Source organism: Pelophylax lessonae, assembly GCF_965119305.1.
Source record: "Pelophylax lessonae genome assembly, chromosome: 6".
In the NCBI taxonomy this organism is placed as follows: domain Eukaryota; kingdom Metazoa; phylum Chordata; class Amphibia; order Anura; family Ranidae; genus Pelophylax; species Pelophylax lessonae.
In genome coordinates this window covers 301,638,717-301,654,472 of record NC_138773.1, presented here as the reverse complement: position 1 = coordinate 301,654,472, position 15,756 = coordinate 301,638,717, and the positions used below count along the sequence as shown (strand labels likewise).

General features: G+C 47.5%; 1 protein-coding gene across 1 annotated transcript in view; it reads left to right on the top strand.

Annotated features, from left to right (window-relative positions):
• LOC309558747 (rac GTPase-activating protein 1-like) overlaps positions 1 to 15,756 on the top strand; it is a gene marked incomplete at both ends in the record, with an annotated part of 142,255 nt that overhangs the window by 75,653 nt on the left and 50,846 nt on the right. The window contains one exon of the mRNA XM_082261794.1: positions 12,756 to 12,868. Coding sequence (XP_082117920.1) covers positions 12,756 to 12,868 — 113 coding nt within the window. The remainder of the gene's footprint in view (positions 1 to 12,755; positions 12,869 to 15,756) is intronic.

Here is a 15,756-nt window from a genome sequence, read left to right as displayed (position 1 = left end):
TGGTCCCACGATGCTCTGCGCCGGCCCCGACGTCACTTCCGGGTCGCGCGCGTCATCCCTCCACAGCTTCTGGGCATGCCCAGAAGCTGTTTAGAAGGGGATGACGCGCGCGACCCGGAACTGACGTCGGGGCCGGTGCAGGCGCAATGATTCCTGGGAGCGATGACGTTCAGCTCCCAGGAATCATTGCAGAGCCAGGAAGTGACGACGGGCCGCGGCCGAGGAAGGAGGAAGAAGGAAGTAAGGTAAGTATATTTTCTTCGCTACGAGGTAAGTAAAAAAAAAAATAATATGCGATTATCCATTTCTTTTTCAGGTGACCCGGAGCGAGAAGATGGAGGTAAGTATAAAAATAGGGTGGAACTCCACTTTAAATCCCCTTTCTTCCCCTATTCTGAAGCTCGGTTTGAACTTCAGCAAGTCATCTTCACCGCGTCTAGATACTTAAATGCATTGAGTTGCTGCCATGTGATTGGATGATTAGCAATTTGTGTTACCAAGCAATTGAACGGGTGTACCTAATAACGTGGCTGGTGAGTGTATTCATTTTTTTTAATCGATTCGTATTTTTGTAAGTTCTGTTATTCTTTTGGTACTTAGGAAGGAAGATTAGCTATATTCGCTTAGAACATGTTCATTCGTTTTTTCGGTGGATTTGTCATTCTATATCATGAAAATATTCAGAATTATTTGTTTTTTTCAGACACAACTGAATTAATACAGTTAGGCCCCAAATTTTTCAAACCTAAGAATTGCATTGGACTGTGGAACTGACTGACAATTACAACGTTACTTTAACCACTGCTCTCACACTTTGAATGACAATTGCGCGGTGATGCTACACTGTACCTATATGAAATTATCATTTTTTTCACACAAATAGAGCTTTCTTTTGGTGGTATTTAATCACCGCAGGGTTTTTTATTTCTTACAAAAAAAAAGAAAAAAAACAGAAAATTTTGAAAAAAAAAAGTTTTTATTTTTTGTGAGTACATTTTGAAAATAAAATAATTTTTCTCCACTGATGTGCGCTTATGAGGCGGCACTTATGGGCACTGATGAGGAGGTACCAATATGCCGCACTGATAGGTGGCACTGATGAACACTGATGGGCAGCACAGATGAGCATGCACTTATGGGCACTGACTGGCAGCACTATGGGCACTGATGGTGGACACTGATTGGCACTGTTTTTTACGTTTCTGTAATCAGGGCACTGATGATTAACCACTTTACCACCGGAGGATTTTGCTGTCTTCCGTCCAGGCCACTTTTTGCGATTCGGCGCTGTGCGAATTCAACTGACAATTGCGCGGTCGTGCGACGCCATACCCAAACGAAATTTACGTCCTTTTTTTCCCACAAACAGAGCTTTCTTTTGGTGGTATTTGATCACCTGTGCGATTTTTACTTGTTGCGCTATAAACAAAAAAAGAGCGTTTATTTTGAAAAAATAACAATATTTTTAACATTTTTTTTATATGAAATTCCCCCCAAAAAAGATGTAAAAACCAATTTTTTTAAAAATTTTTGGCCAATTTGTTTTCTGCTACCTATGTTTGGTAAAAAAAATCGCAATAAGCGTATTTTGATTGGTTTGCGCAAAAGTTATTGCGTTTACTAACAAAGGGAAAGATTTCTGTCATCTTTGGTGTTTTTTTTTTAACGCGTAATGGCGGCGATCTGCGTTTTTTTTTTTTTGTGGGACTGCGACATTGCGGCGGACAGATCGGACCCTTGACTGACATTTTTGACACTTTTGGGGGTACCAGTGACATTACTGCAGTAATCAGTGCTATATATATGCACTGTTACTGTAAAAATGACACTGGCAGGGAAGGGGTTAATTTTATTGGAGAGGGAGGGGTTAATGTATGCCTGGTGCTTACTGACGTGTAGGGGGGGAGGTGACTGAGTCATGGACAGATCGGATGTCCAGCTATGCTGAACAGTCCGATCTGTCACTCCCTGTCACTATGGAGATCCGCCCGCTGTGTTTACACACAGCGGGCGGATCTCCAGACTCGATCCCCGACGATCGGGTAAGAGCAGCGGCGATCGCCGCTGCTCCTCCCCTGGCCCGACTCCCGCTGTGAATGAAAACAGCGGGAGCGAGCCTCCGGCGGCGCGCAAGCGCCGCCCAGAAGGGGGAGTGTCTGACGACGTAGTACTACGTCGTCAGACGATAACGAGCCACTCTGCCGCAGTAATATTACTGTGAGCAGTCGTAAAGTGGTTAAGGATAATCGAACTTTTGAAAAGTTCGGTTCGGCCAGAACATCCGAACTTCCCGAACTTCGGCCCGGATTTCAGAACCCCTTTGAAATCAATGGCACCCGAACTTCGGTAATCAAAAAACACAATTTTTAAGCCCTAAAACCCAATAAATGCCCCTAAAAAGTGCCTAGGGTTCTGGGTCATGCCCCATTAACTATTAATCACACAAAAAGTTCTTAAAAATTGTCATTCTTGATAAAAAAGCCGATTATTGAAAAATTAAAAAAAAAAAAGAGATTTTTTGATTTTTACTTTGGATTTAGTATCTGGGGGGTCTAAAAAGTGTACATGTAAAGTTTCAGCTCTGTAGCATGTCCAGAACCATAAAAAAAAAAAGATCATTTGTATTAGAAAACTTTCAGCACAGGAGGTTGGCTTCGCTGCTGTAACACCTTGCCGGTTTAATAGCAGGCATTTTTTTGGGTTCTTTGCAGTCAGGAAAAACATCTGAACTTGTGTATAGTGGTACTGTGCACAAGTTCTGATGTTTTGCCTGCCTCCAAAAACCCCCAAAAAATGCCAGCAAAAATACACCTGGGCATTTTTTTTTTTTTATTTTTTTTTGACGCTAGCGTTTTTTTTGGCATTTTTTGGGGTTCTTTTGAGGCAGGCAAAACATCTGAACTTGTGTATAGTGGTGTATATACACACATCCATATATTTTATATACACACCTAGAGGTATGATAGTAGCAGAAGTCAGGAGGAGGTCAGGAGTGTGTAATTCATAGAGTGCAGAGGTAAGGTGTATGTAACCTACATAAAAATCATCATCATTTTCCAACACGCTTACTAGCTAGCTTGCAAAAAGCAAATTGACCCTAACAATTCACGTAAGAAAAACAAAAAAAAAAACACATATGCTAATGTAGCAGCCGCCTAGATAGTTGCTAGAGACTGAGAGTATAGTTTTGGATCTTTTCTGCTTACCAGAAAGATTGCCAGGTAAATCTTTGTTTTCTGCCTACCAGAGAGCAGGATCTGTTAGTGGGCTTGTGGACGTGGAATCGACACGGAGACCTGTGTTCCTAAATGGGAGGAACACAGGAGCTCTGTGTTCATTCCAGAGAGAACAACGGTCTGCTGTGTTCACAACAGCAGACCGTCATTGTCTCTCCATGGGGATTGATCGTGGGTGCCTGGTGGGAATCGGGGCTGGCAGCCCCATGGATCGGCTTCCCTGCTGCCTAATGGGGGCACGCGCCCCTGCGAACTGACATACTTATACGTCAGTTAAAAAAGACACAGGGACACATTGGATTCCCAGCAAGAGCACAATGGCAGCTGAAGGCGTCCAATGTGTCCCCACATATGTAACTTACGTGCAACACCCATGCGCATATAACAGAGATACCCACTGTATACACAAACACCCCTCTGCAGACATTTTTAGTTCCCCCAAGTCCTTGCACCTGCCATCGGAGACCGGATAGGGCAGCTCAAACGCCCCATCGTTCCACTTTGCCCTTGTACAGCTTTTCTTCCTCCTTTTGGTAGGCACAGCTTTGCCTCCTCTTCCCTATCTTCGCTCTCACTCTCCCCCCAATGACTGCCGGTATTTGCAGCGTTCCAGGCTCAGAGAAATGTCTTCCAGGCTGCGCTTTGTTTACATCTCTGGCATAAAAATTCTGTAGATATAAGCTATCTGGTAATGACCCAGCAACCAGAGCTAAATTCCAGTATTCCCAGACCATTTGCAGTGAGTTCCCAGCTATGCAGTACGCTCATATATGATGTTGCCAAAATGGTTTGAGGCCTAACCTTAACAAAGTCCGCTGCCTTTAGATGCTACATTACATATTAAAGGTATTTTTATATAGTGACAACTGTTTTACACAGCGCTTTACATGTCATACATTTACACCGTCCCTGTCCTCAAGGAGCTTATGGTACTTTTCCACTGCAAGTACCAGCTCAGCTTGACTCAGCCCTGCTTGGCTTTGTTTGGTTTTCTTTTCCACTAAAGTAAAGGGGGGGGGGGATAACAATGATTCTCTGACCAAGCAGTGGCTAGTAGTGACAAACAGTCAAGGCTGCATGCAAAGGATTGTGGGATATGGTACCGGTACGGCCCTCTTGGAACCACAACTGAGGTGGTACTGTTTAAGCGAGCCGTACCGTTCGGTTCCATGTAGTGGAAAAGCGCCGCCGTACCGCACCAAACCGTTCCAACATCGTACCATGCGGTACCCGCAGTGGAAAAGCGCAAAAGCGAGCCGAACCGTTCGGGTCCATGCAGTGGAAAAGCGCCATTACAATCTTAGGTCCCGAACTCACAAGTGCAGACATACTAGGGCCGATTTAGCCAGGGGCCAATTAACCTACCAGCATGTCTTTGAAGTGTGGGAGGAAAACCATGCATGCAAACTCCAAACAGGTTGTCTTGGTTCGGTTTTGAACAAAGGCAAGACAGGAGTTCTAGCCATTAAGTCACTGTGCTGCATGCCAAGGTACATTCATAATTAAAGGTCACTAAAGTCAGCTCACTAGAGCTACACATCAGGATACGTTCATATTGGATGTCGCAGAAATGTTTCGCGATCTAACCTTATTAGGGTCAGCTGCCTACCTCCATTACGGTCAGCTGCCTTTAGAAGCTGCCTGTCAGGACTTTGTCACTGGATGACTAAATACAGTAGTCAAAGCCACCATAGACAATTACTTGTTGGATAAGTAGCCAGGGTGCTCAACTAGCTGGGGTCACTTCCAACAAAGACCAAAAAACTCAAAGCATAACCAGCACGCCAGATGAAGTAACAAATATGGACATTTATGGTATTATTGATAAATTAGGTTATTTTTTACTTGATATGGTGTCCAGGTAATCTGAATTTTTGTCTTGGGTAGTCTGGCAGGGCCATCCATCCATTTGTCACCTTAGCACCTACCTTGATAAGGTTTTTTTATGCTGTAAGGAGCATACTGGATTAAATCGATTTTTATTGAATTCCCACAAAGGTTAAACTAAACTAGGAAACCGGAAGAACACCTGGTAGTATTTAGATCTGAATATTGTTTAGATCTGTTGAAATGTGTTTAAATTCAAAGGCATGATCTACAGTAATTGTTAGGGGTTCTGTCAAGGTTACCTGATCTGAGGCCGAGGTGCTGAGAGGGCTCCCCTTGCGGCTCAGTGCGGCACAACCCTGGAGATGGTACAAGGGTGTGGCGCCCCAAGTGGCACGGGTTACCAGCTGCAGGCAGGTAGGTAGAACCAGAGCAATCCGAGAGCGAACTGGAACAGGCTGGAATCGCAGCAGGGTATGAGTCTTCAAGGCTCTGAAGCAGCCGGGCTACCTTGTGCCAAGGAATAGTCTCTAGTAGCGGAAACCGTGGTACAAGCCGAGGTCATGCACAGGAGACAACCAGAATAGCCGAGGTCTTGAAGCAAGCCAGGGTCATACACAGTAGGTAACGGAAGCAAGGTCAGTGGGAGAAGCCAAGGGTCAAACCAGGAGCAGGAGATCAAACGGAATCAGGAACAAGCCAAGTCACAACAGGAAATCCAAACAGGAAACAGGAAGCACAGGAAACACAGGAAGCTGAGAGGTAATCCAGCAATGAGTCTGATCCTATGGCCACCTTTTATAGGCCATTTCCCTGACAGGCCAGCAGAGGGCTGTGTCAGTTGAGTCATGAGCATCCATTTCTATTACTGGCAATGTTGCCAGTTCTCCTATGGCCATTTCCCTGACAGGCCAGCAGAGGGCTGTGTCAGTTGAGTCAGGAGCGTCCATTTCTATTACTGGCAATGTTGCCAGTTCTCCTATGGCCATTTCCCTGACAGTGCCCCCCCCCCGAGGGGCAGCCTCCGGATGCCCAGACGGGCCAGTCTCTCTGAGTGTCTGTTGTGGAACTCCCGCATCAGTCTAGGAGCGTGTACATTATTTGCAGGCTCCCAGGAATTTTCCTCTGCAGAATACCCCTTCCACTTGATGAGGTACTGGGTTTGTCTACCCCTCTTTCTGCAGTCCATTATGGCCTCCACTTCATACTCTGCTTCACCCTCCACCAGGACTGGAGGAGGGGGTAATTCATGCCTACCAGAAAAAGGGCTGGGTACAACTGGTTTTAGCAGAGATACATGAAATACTGGGTGAATTTTGTAGGAGTTGGGTAAAACCAGTTCGAAAGCCACAGGGTTGACCTCCCTTTTGATCTCAAAGGGTCCAACGAATCTTGGACCCAGTTTTCGGGATGGGCAGGAAAGTTTCAGATTAGCTGAGGAAAGCCACACTTTGTCCCCTCTTTTAAAGGTAGGTTCATTTCTTTTCTTTTTATCATAGAACCTCTTGTAATCCGTTTGTGCTTTCTGGACGGCCTCCTGAAGGAATAAGTAGTTCGTCTGAATAGAATTAATCCGGTCTTGGACTGCAGGGACAGATGCTTCCGGAAGGGTATTGGGCAAAAAGGAGGGATGGAACCCATAATTCGCACAAAATGGGGACTGGTTAGTGGAGGCATGTACCGAATTATTGTATGCAAACTCCGCACATGGGAGAAGGGATATCCAGTCATTTTGGGCAAAAGTACAGAAACAACGAAGATACTGTTCTAGCGTCTGTTTGTTCTTTCTGTCTGGCCATTGCTTTGGGGATGGTAAGCGGAAGAAAGACATATTTTAATGGACAAGGTCTTACAAAGATCCTTCCAGAATCTGGAGGTGAACTGTACTCCTCTATCGGAAACAATATTATCCGGAAGCCCATGTAGTCTGATTACTTCCTTGATGAATATTTTTGCTGTTTCTGGGGCTGATGGAGTGCCGGTCATGGGCAGGAAGTGGGCCATTTTGGTCAGACGATCCACTACCACCAAGATGGTAGTAAAACCCCCAGATGAAGGTAAGTCAACAATAAAGTCCAATGAGATCATCTTCCAGGGTTGCTCAGGGATGGGTAGAGGCCTTAACAGACCCCAGGACTTGGTGTTGGACCCCTTGTTGCGCTGACAGACAACGCAGGAGCTAACATAAGACTGGCAATCCTTCCTTAAACTGGGCCACCAGAAGGAGCGTTGGATAAGCTCAAGGGTCTTTCGTACACCAAAATGTCCGGCCAGCTGATGGTCATGGAAAGTCTTTAGAACTTGGAGCCTGACTGGTTGGGGAATGAAAACTTTGTCCTGGTGCCAAAGGAACCCGTCTCGACTCTCCAAGGGGGGTATTTCTGTGTCCGCATACTGGGTGGATGCCTGTTTAATTGAGGATTTTAATTCTGGCTGGATCAGGAAAAAATGTTGTGCTGACAGAATGGTACTTGGTTCCACAGACTCGGGGGCATCAGGGAACATTCGGGAGAGGGCGTCTGCTTTCCCGTTCTTGGAGCCTGGTCGGTAAGTTATGTGGAAATTAAATCTTGAGAAAAATAAAGCCCACCGGGCCTGTCGTGGTCTCAGACGTTTAGCGGCCCTCAGGTATTCTAAATTTTTATGATCAGTGAAGATCAAAATTGGGTGGGCGGCACCTTCCAATAAATATCTCCACTCCTCCAAGGCGGTTTTAATGGCCAACAGTTCTCGGTCACCCACATCGTAATTTCTCTCTGAGGGGCTCATCTTTTGAGAGAAAAAGGCAATAGGGTGAAGTAGGGCCTTAGGTCCTTGGCGCTGAGACAAGATGGCTCCTGTGGCTATTTCTGAGGCGTCTACCTCTAACACAAAGGGTAAAGCCGGATCTGGGTGCTGTAAGACTGGTGCAGAGGTGAACAGTCCTTTGAGTTTGTCAAATGCTGCCTGAGCTTCTGGGGACCATTTGAATCTGGTCTGCTGGCGAGTCAACTGCGTAATCGGTGAAATGATAGCTGAAAAGTCTTTTACAAATCTTCTGTAAAAATTAGCAAATCCTATGAATCGTTGAACACCCTTCTTGTCTGAAGGGGCTGGCCATTCAAGGATAGCTTTCACCTTTTGTGGGTCCATTGCGATTCCCTTGGTAGATATGATAAGACCCAGGAATTGGATGGAAGTCTTTTCAAATTCGCACTTTTCTGCTTTAATGTATAAACCGTGCTTCCTCAGAGTCGCAAGGACTTTTTTCACGTGAGCTCTGTGGAGATCCAGGGTAGCAGAGAAGATGAGGATGTCATCTAGGTAAACGATTACGAAATAGTCCAAAAAATCCCGGAAAATATCGTTTACGAAGTGCTGGAATGTGGCTGGGGCGTTACATAATCCGAATGGCATAACTAAATATTCAAAATGTCCAAACCGGGTCCTGAAAGCCGTTTTCCATTCGTCCCCCTCCCGGATACGAACAAGATTGTAAGCTCCCCGTAGATCAAGTTTAGTAAAGATCTGGGCAGTTCGGAACCTTTGGAAAAGTTCAGGGATGAGTGGAAGTGGGTATCGGTTTTTAATCGTAATTTTGTTAAGTTCCCTGTAATCCACACATGGCCTTAGTGAACCATCTTTCTTCCCGACAAAAAAAATTCCAGCTCCAGCGGGGGAGGAAGAAGGGCGGATGAATCCCTTTTCAAGGTTCTCATTAATATACAGTCGTAAAGTTTCTAGCTCAACCTCAGATAACGGAAATATACGTCCGAAAGGAATCTCGGCACCAGGAAGCAGTTCAATGGGGCAGTCGTAAGGCCGATGAGGTGGGAGAACATTGGCCGCCTTCTCATCAAAAACATCCAAAAACTCGTGATAGACTGTAGGTATAGCCTGACCGACATCTGGAATTGATTGGATGGTTGAACAACTGGCGGGACTGCTAACCCCAGGAACGAAGCAGTGTTGCAGGCAGTAGGAAGAGTTAAAGGAAATCTCCTTCTTGGCCCAGTTAATCTGTGGATTATGGGCTTGCAACCAGGGAATTCCCAGGATGATGGGGAACATGGGAGAGCAAAGGATGTCAAAACAAATGAATTCCTGGTGGCCAGAGTTTGTTATTGTGAGGATGGGCTTGGTTTCCTGGGTGACAAGTCCAGAACTGGGCAAGGAACCATCGGCCAGATGTACCTCAAGTCGCTGACGTTTATTGCAGAGGGGTACACGGAGTCTTCTTGCCAAAGTCAAGTCCATAAAACAGCTGCAAGCCCCCGAATCAACTATGGCTAGGAGCCGGACCTCCTCTTCCGCCACCTGTAGTGAGACAGGAAGAACGAGATGAGATGGAAAAGATCCGGAAACTTGGAAGTAAGGGCTTTGTGGGAGGAACTTACGGGGTCTCACGGGGCAGTTTCGTAGGAAGTGTCCAGACCCTCCGCAGTAGAGACAAAGATTGGCGTGTCGGCGGCGTTGTCTTTCATCTGCACTTAGTGAAGAACGCACTTGGCCGATCTGCATTGGTTCATCCTCTGCATGGGTAGCGGGGAAAGGTGCTGGTGTTGGAGTGAAGTGGTAAGGGGCCCTAGGCAACATCCAGGTTGGGCGAGAAGTCTGTGAGCGCTCAAACCGACGCTCCCGGAGGCGCCTATCGAGCTGGATAGTAAGTTGAATCAGTCCCTCTAGAGTAGTGGGAGTCTCTACCCTGGCCAACTCATCCTTAAGAGATTCGGATAATCCCAGACGGTATTGGTACCTGAGGGCCGCCTCATTCCAGCACGTATCAGTGGACCACTTGCGGAACTCTACTGTGTAATCTTCGGCGGGGCGTTTTCCCTGCTGGAGGGAATGCAAGGTAGCCTCAGCCGTAGCCACACGCTGAGGATCATCATAAAGTTGGGCCATTAGATCAAAGAAGGTATCAATAGAATTGAGAGCAGGGTCCTTTTGCTCCAGCAGGCCATGGGCCCAGGCCTGTGGCTCCTCCAACAGTAATGAAATCACAAACCCAACCTTTACAGTCTCTGAAGTGAAAGTCCTAGGCTGGAGGGCCAGGTATAGTTGGCATGCGTTTCTGAAGGCCCTGAATTTCTTCCGTTCACCAGAGAAGCGTTCAGGTATTGGCACCCGTGGCTCAGGGGGAGGAACCATCATAGTGTGGGAGGAAACTGGCTGTCCCGGTAGGGATGGAGCAGAAACTGTGCTGGTGGATGAAGGACTGGGATCCGCAGGAGCAGGAGAAGTTGTCAGATGTTGCAGTCGACCTTCCAGTTGGAAGTATCCCTCCTGCAGACGCTGTACTGCCTGGGTAAGGGCAGTGACCTGCTGGCATAGAGCCACGAGTGGGGAAGCACCTCTGTCGGCCTCTGACATGGCTGGATTATACTGTCAAGGTTACCTGATCTGAGGCCGAGGTGCTGAGAGGGCTCCCCTTGCGGCTCAGTGCGGCACAACCCTGGAGATGGTACAAGGGTGTGGCGCCCCAAGTGGCACGGGTTACCAGCTGCAGGCAGGTAGGTAGAACCAGAGCAATCCGAGAGCGAACTGGAACAGGCTGGAATCGCAGCAGGGTATGAGTCTTCAAGGCTCTGAAGCAGCCGGGCTACCTTGTGCCAAGGAATAGTCTCTAGTAGCGGAAACCGTGGTACAAGCCGAGGTCATGCACAGGAGACAACCAGAATAGCCGAGGTCTTGAAGCAAGCCAGGGTCATACACAGTAGGTAACGGAAGCAAGGTCAGTGGGAGAAGCCAAGGGTCAAACCAGGAGCAGGAGATCAAACGGAATCAGGAACAAGCCAAGTCACAACAGGAAATCCAAACAGGAAACAGGAAGCACAGGAAACACAGGAAGCTGAGAGGTAATCCAGCAATGAGTCTGATCCTATGGCCACCTTTTATAGGCCATTTCCCTGACAGGCCAGCAGAGGGCTGTGTCAGTTGAGTCATGAGCATCCATTTCTATTACTGGCAATGTTGCCAGTTCTCCTATGGCCATTTCCCTGACAGGCCAGCAGAGGGCTGTGTCAGTTGAGTCAGGAGCGTCCATTTCTATTACTGGCAATGTTGCCAGTTCTCCTATGGCCATTTCCCTGACAGGTTCCGTGGGCAATAAGCAATTTCCACCACTGAAATCAATGATCTTTTTAGCGATCTGTAAGGGGGAGATTATTCCCACTGACCACCAGTGTAAGGCGCATTTTTCCCACTGGACATCAGGCTAATGTAAAGTGAGCTGTAGATATATTTACTAGCAGGGATTCCCTGAGATTGGAAAGGTTATTTCAAGGAGAGAAAAGTTGATCTAGTTACATACCCAGGGCAGAACATCACAGGTCTTCTTTAAATTGACTTTAATTTAAAGAATAAACAGACTGTAATTAAACCTTATTATTAACCAGTCTCATAACCCATAATTTACTGTCTTGCAGAGCTGCATCTAGCACTGAAATATTTAGCATATGTTCGTTCGGGCACATCGCATTGTGACCCACGCTGCTCCCTGTGGTTACATCTTCTGGACACTGTCATTAGTGTTTTCTACAGGGCTGGGCTGCCCTTCCCATCAATCATAGGCCCTCCAGGGCTGGGCTGCCCTTCCCAACAATCATTGGCCCTTCAGGGCTGGGCTTCCCTTCCCTTCAATCATAGATCCTCCAGGGCTGGGCGGCCCTTCCCATCAATCATTGGCCCTCCAGGGCTGGGCTGCCCTTCCCAACAATCATAGACCCTCCAGGGCTGGGCGGCCCTTCCCACCAGTCATTGGCCCTCCAGGGTTGGGCTTCCCTTCCCTTCAATCATAGGCCCGGCTAGGCTGCCCTTCCCACCAATCATTGGCCTTCCAGGGTTAGGCTTCCCTTCCCGCCAATTATTGGCCCCCAAGGGCTAGGCTGCCTAATCACCAATAATTTGCCCTCCAGGGCTGGGCTGCCCTTCCCACCAGTCATTGGCCCTTCAGGGCTGGGCTGCCCTTCCCACCAGTCATTGGCCCTTCAGAGCTGGGCTGCCCTTCCCACCAGTCATTGGCCCTTCAGGACTGGGCTGCCCTTCCCACCAGTCATTGGCCCTTCAGGACTGGGCTGCCCTTCCCACCAGTCATTGGCCCTTCAGGGCTGGGCTGCCCTGCCCACCAGTCATTGGCCCTTCAGGGCTGGGCTGCCCTTCCCACCAGTCATTGGCCCTTCAGGGCTGGGCTGCCCTTCCCAGCAATCATTGGCCCTTCAGGGCTGGGCTGACCTTTTCTAAAAATCATTCTTCCTTCAGGGCTGGGCTGACCTTTTCTACCACTTATTATTCCTTCAGGACTGGGATGCTCTTTACATCAATCCTTGGCTTTACAGGTTTGGACTGCCCTTTCCACCAATGCTCTTGGCCTTTCAGAGCTGAGCTGCCCTTCCCACCAACCATGCCTTTAAAATATTGTTCCTTTTTAAATATAATTGGGTTCTTTAAATATAATAGATGATACCAACGTTCTAAATGTTGGAGAAGGTGGGCCAAGTCCAGACTTTCTGTGTAAAATAAAAGATTTACTTATGAAAATTATGGCTTTCTAAAATTGAAGGCTTTACATTTAAAGGGTCAAAAATCAAAACGCCTGTATGTGAAGGTGGTGATAAAAGCACAAACCCAACTGACCGACCACATACCATGTGTGACAGACCACATACCATACTATGTAGAGTTTATGTATGTATAATGTTCTCTCATTCCTAGATCCGTCCTCTGTGCTACCTCAGATCAATGAGGCTGAGCAGGAGCTGGATCCAGACGTTGGTCCCTCATCCCTCCGGGTCCCAGGACAGCCACATGTCTTCCTCTCCAAAACCGTAAGGCGAAATTTATAATGCTCCTATTAATGAAACCTTTACATTTCAACTTACCGTCCTCCTTTCTCCAACATACTGTAACTTTAAGACCTATCTTGCTTCTTCCTCCATTATCTGATGACGCATACTGTTATATTACAGCTAACCGCTCCAGCACTTCTTCCTCCTCCACTCCAACAAGGCACAGAGTTAACTTTCTCATATACAGTTTATTGATCCAGCACTTCTTCCTGCATCACTATCAGACAAGACACACGTGTCACCTTTTACAGCTTACTGATCCAGCACTGCTTTCTTCTCTGTCTGATAAGGCATGCATTGTCATCTACACAGTATATACAGCTCACTAAGCCAGCATTGTTTCTTCCTCCACTATCTTATAAGATACATGATGTCACCTTATATACAGCTTTCTGGTCTAGCAGTGCTTCCTTCTCACTATCTTATAAGATGCATAGGGGTTGATTCACTAAAACTGGAGAGTGTAAAATCTGGTACAGCTGTACATGGTAGCCAATCCGCTTCTAACTTCAGCTTGTTCAATTAAGCTTTGGAAAAAAAAAAACTGGAAGCTGATTGGTTTCTTTGCAGAGCTGCACCAGATTTTGCACACTCCAATTTTAGTAAATCAACCCCATGGTGTCCCCTTTTACACAGCTTACTGATCCAGCACTGCTTTCTTCTTTACTATTCAACAAGGCATGCATTGTCCTCTTACTGTATATACAGCTCACTGGTCCAGCACTGCTTTCTCCTCCACTATCTTCTAAGATACATGCATTCACTGTATATACAGCTCACTGATCCAGCACTAACCCACTATGTGACAACGCACAGATTGTCATCTTATATACAGCTTGCCGGTCCAGCACTGCTTTCTCCTTCACTATCTGACCAGACGCAAAAGGGGGAGATTTACTAAAACTGGTGCACACCGAATCTGTTACAGCTGTACATGGTAACCAATCGGCTGCTAACTTCAGCTTGTTCAATTAAGCATTGACACTGAAACTTACAAACAAGAAGAGTGCACACTACAATCAAGTTTTCTCTATCGCTCATTGACAGACGTAGTCCTCGGTGATACACCACCTTCGGGTTATGTTGCCTCCACAGGAGCAGGACTAGACAGGAAATAAAAATGCTCTGGCCACACCCCTGGGGCAGTCCCCGAGGGTATATCCTCTCTCTCTCTCTCCGCCACAGCAAATCAGTTTTTTTCTGTCTAGTCAGGAGTAAGGACCTAGATACCTTGCTGGGATCTTCGGTCCTGGCAGGATTTTTTTCTTAAAAAGATTTTTTAGACAGCTTTTTTCTCCAGTGTTCCTGTGAGATCTTCAAGCAAGAAAGCTGAACTGGGCGACGGGCTGGATGTTGAGATCCGGTGGTCACCCCAGTTCAGCCTACGAGCGCGTGCAGGCCATAGCTCCGCGCTGGGTTGGCCGCGACATAGTCCCACTGGGGGACTGACCCCGCGAGTTAAACGTCTCGCTGAAACGCCAAGGACCATGAGTCACGGCGTCCGTATTGGTCGACAGCCCTCCCGCCCCGGTGGAGAGGGGTACTGTCAGGAGTTGGTGCCCGCCTGGTTCCAGTATGGTGAGTAGTATGTTCCCCCTTTTCCCCTGACGGGTCTTGTGGTGAACGCGGGCCCCTCTCTGTATGGTAAGATAGAGTCCCTCTCTATCCTATAACAGGGCACAGATCCCCCTACTTTGAGTGTGATTTTATGTGCAAAAAGCCAGGAGGCTTGGTTTGGGAGCTAACAATCTAATTGTATACATGTTAAAAAGATTGTAATCAGTGGCAGTATGGGAATCTTACTGTGATAATAATAAGTACCTACCAGTCAAAAGCCACGGACATGTAGACTGCCTTCCTAGTCAAATCTCCAGCAATAGCAGGCCTTCCGAATGGCCATGCGGTCCGCCAGGGCCGGTACCGCCAACCACGCCAAATCCCCATGCAGAGAAGGTGTTGTGTGCTCTGCAGCACGCCGCTATTCGGTACAGGCCGCCGCCATTTTTTTTGCTGGATCGCACGAGCCGCCATTTTGGCGTAGCCTCGTGTCTCCAGCATGGGGGCGGCCATGTTTGAGGTGATCCAAACACCTCGGGGAGCTAGGGGAGGCGCCGGAAGGCGTGCAGAGGGGCGGAGCCGCCTCCTTTCTACCTGGGCAGCCAGCCAAAAGACTTCCTGTTTGTGAACACAGCGCTGTAACCTGTTGCAGTTAACTCTGAGCATCAAGTGGTGAGCCTGGGGGTCTATCTCTCTCTCTCTCGATCGATAGGGATCCCTAGCAGGTAACACTAAGGGGCTTTTGTGGCGCTGGGGGTCTGGAAAAAAAAAAAAGTTTATTTTTATTTATTTAAAATTGAATTGTATTATCCGGGAAGTTACTGGAATAATCATGGACCCTGCCACACAAATACCCCCACCTGTTTCCCTCGAGGGGGCCACGGGACCCGCCGGTGCACAGAGTATGGATGCATTTACAGCAGTTTTGGAGTCTTTGGTGGCTCGGGTGGAGGCAGCCTGTCAGGGACGAGGGTCAAGGAAGCGACCCCCGCCTACCCCTATATTATCTGACACCTCTGACTCAGATTCAGAGATGGTCACTGCAGCTGCAGGTCCCTCTGCAAGGGCTGTTACCTCAGGTAAAGCTCCCTCAGACAGTGAGGAGGACGTTCCTTCTCCCGCTATAATTCAGGAAGAAGCATTGGTGGACGCACTAGTTGTGGCAGTGCGGGAAACCTTAAGACTTGAGGTTTTACAGGCAGAGGCAACTGAAACAGAGATTCCCTTTGGTACTAACAAACCCATTAAAACGATGAAGGTTTTTCCTGTACCCAAGTGTTTTGGTAATAAAATTAAAGGAGAATGGGAGC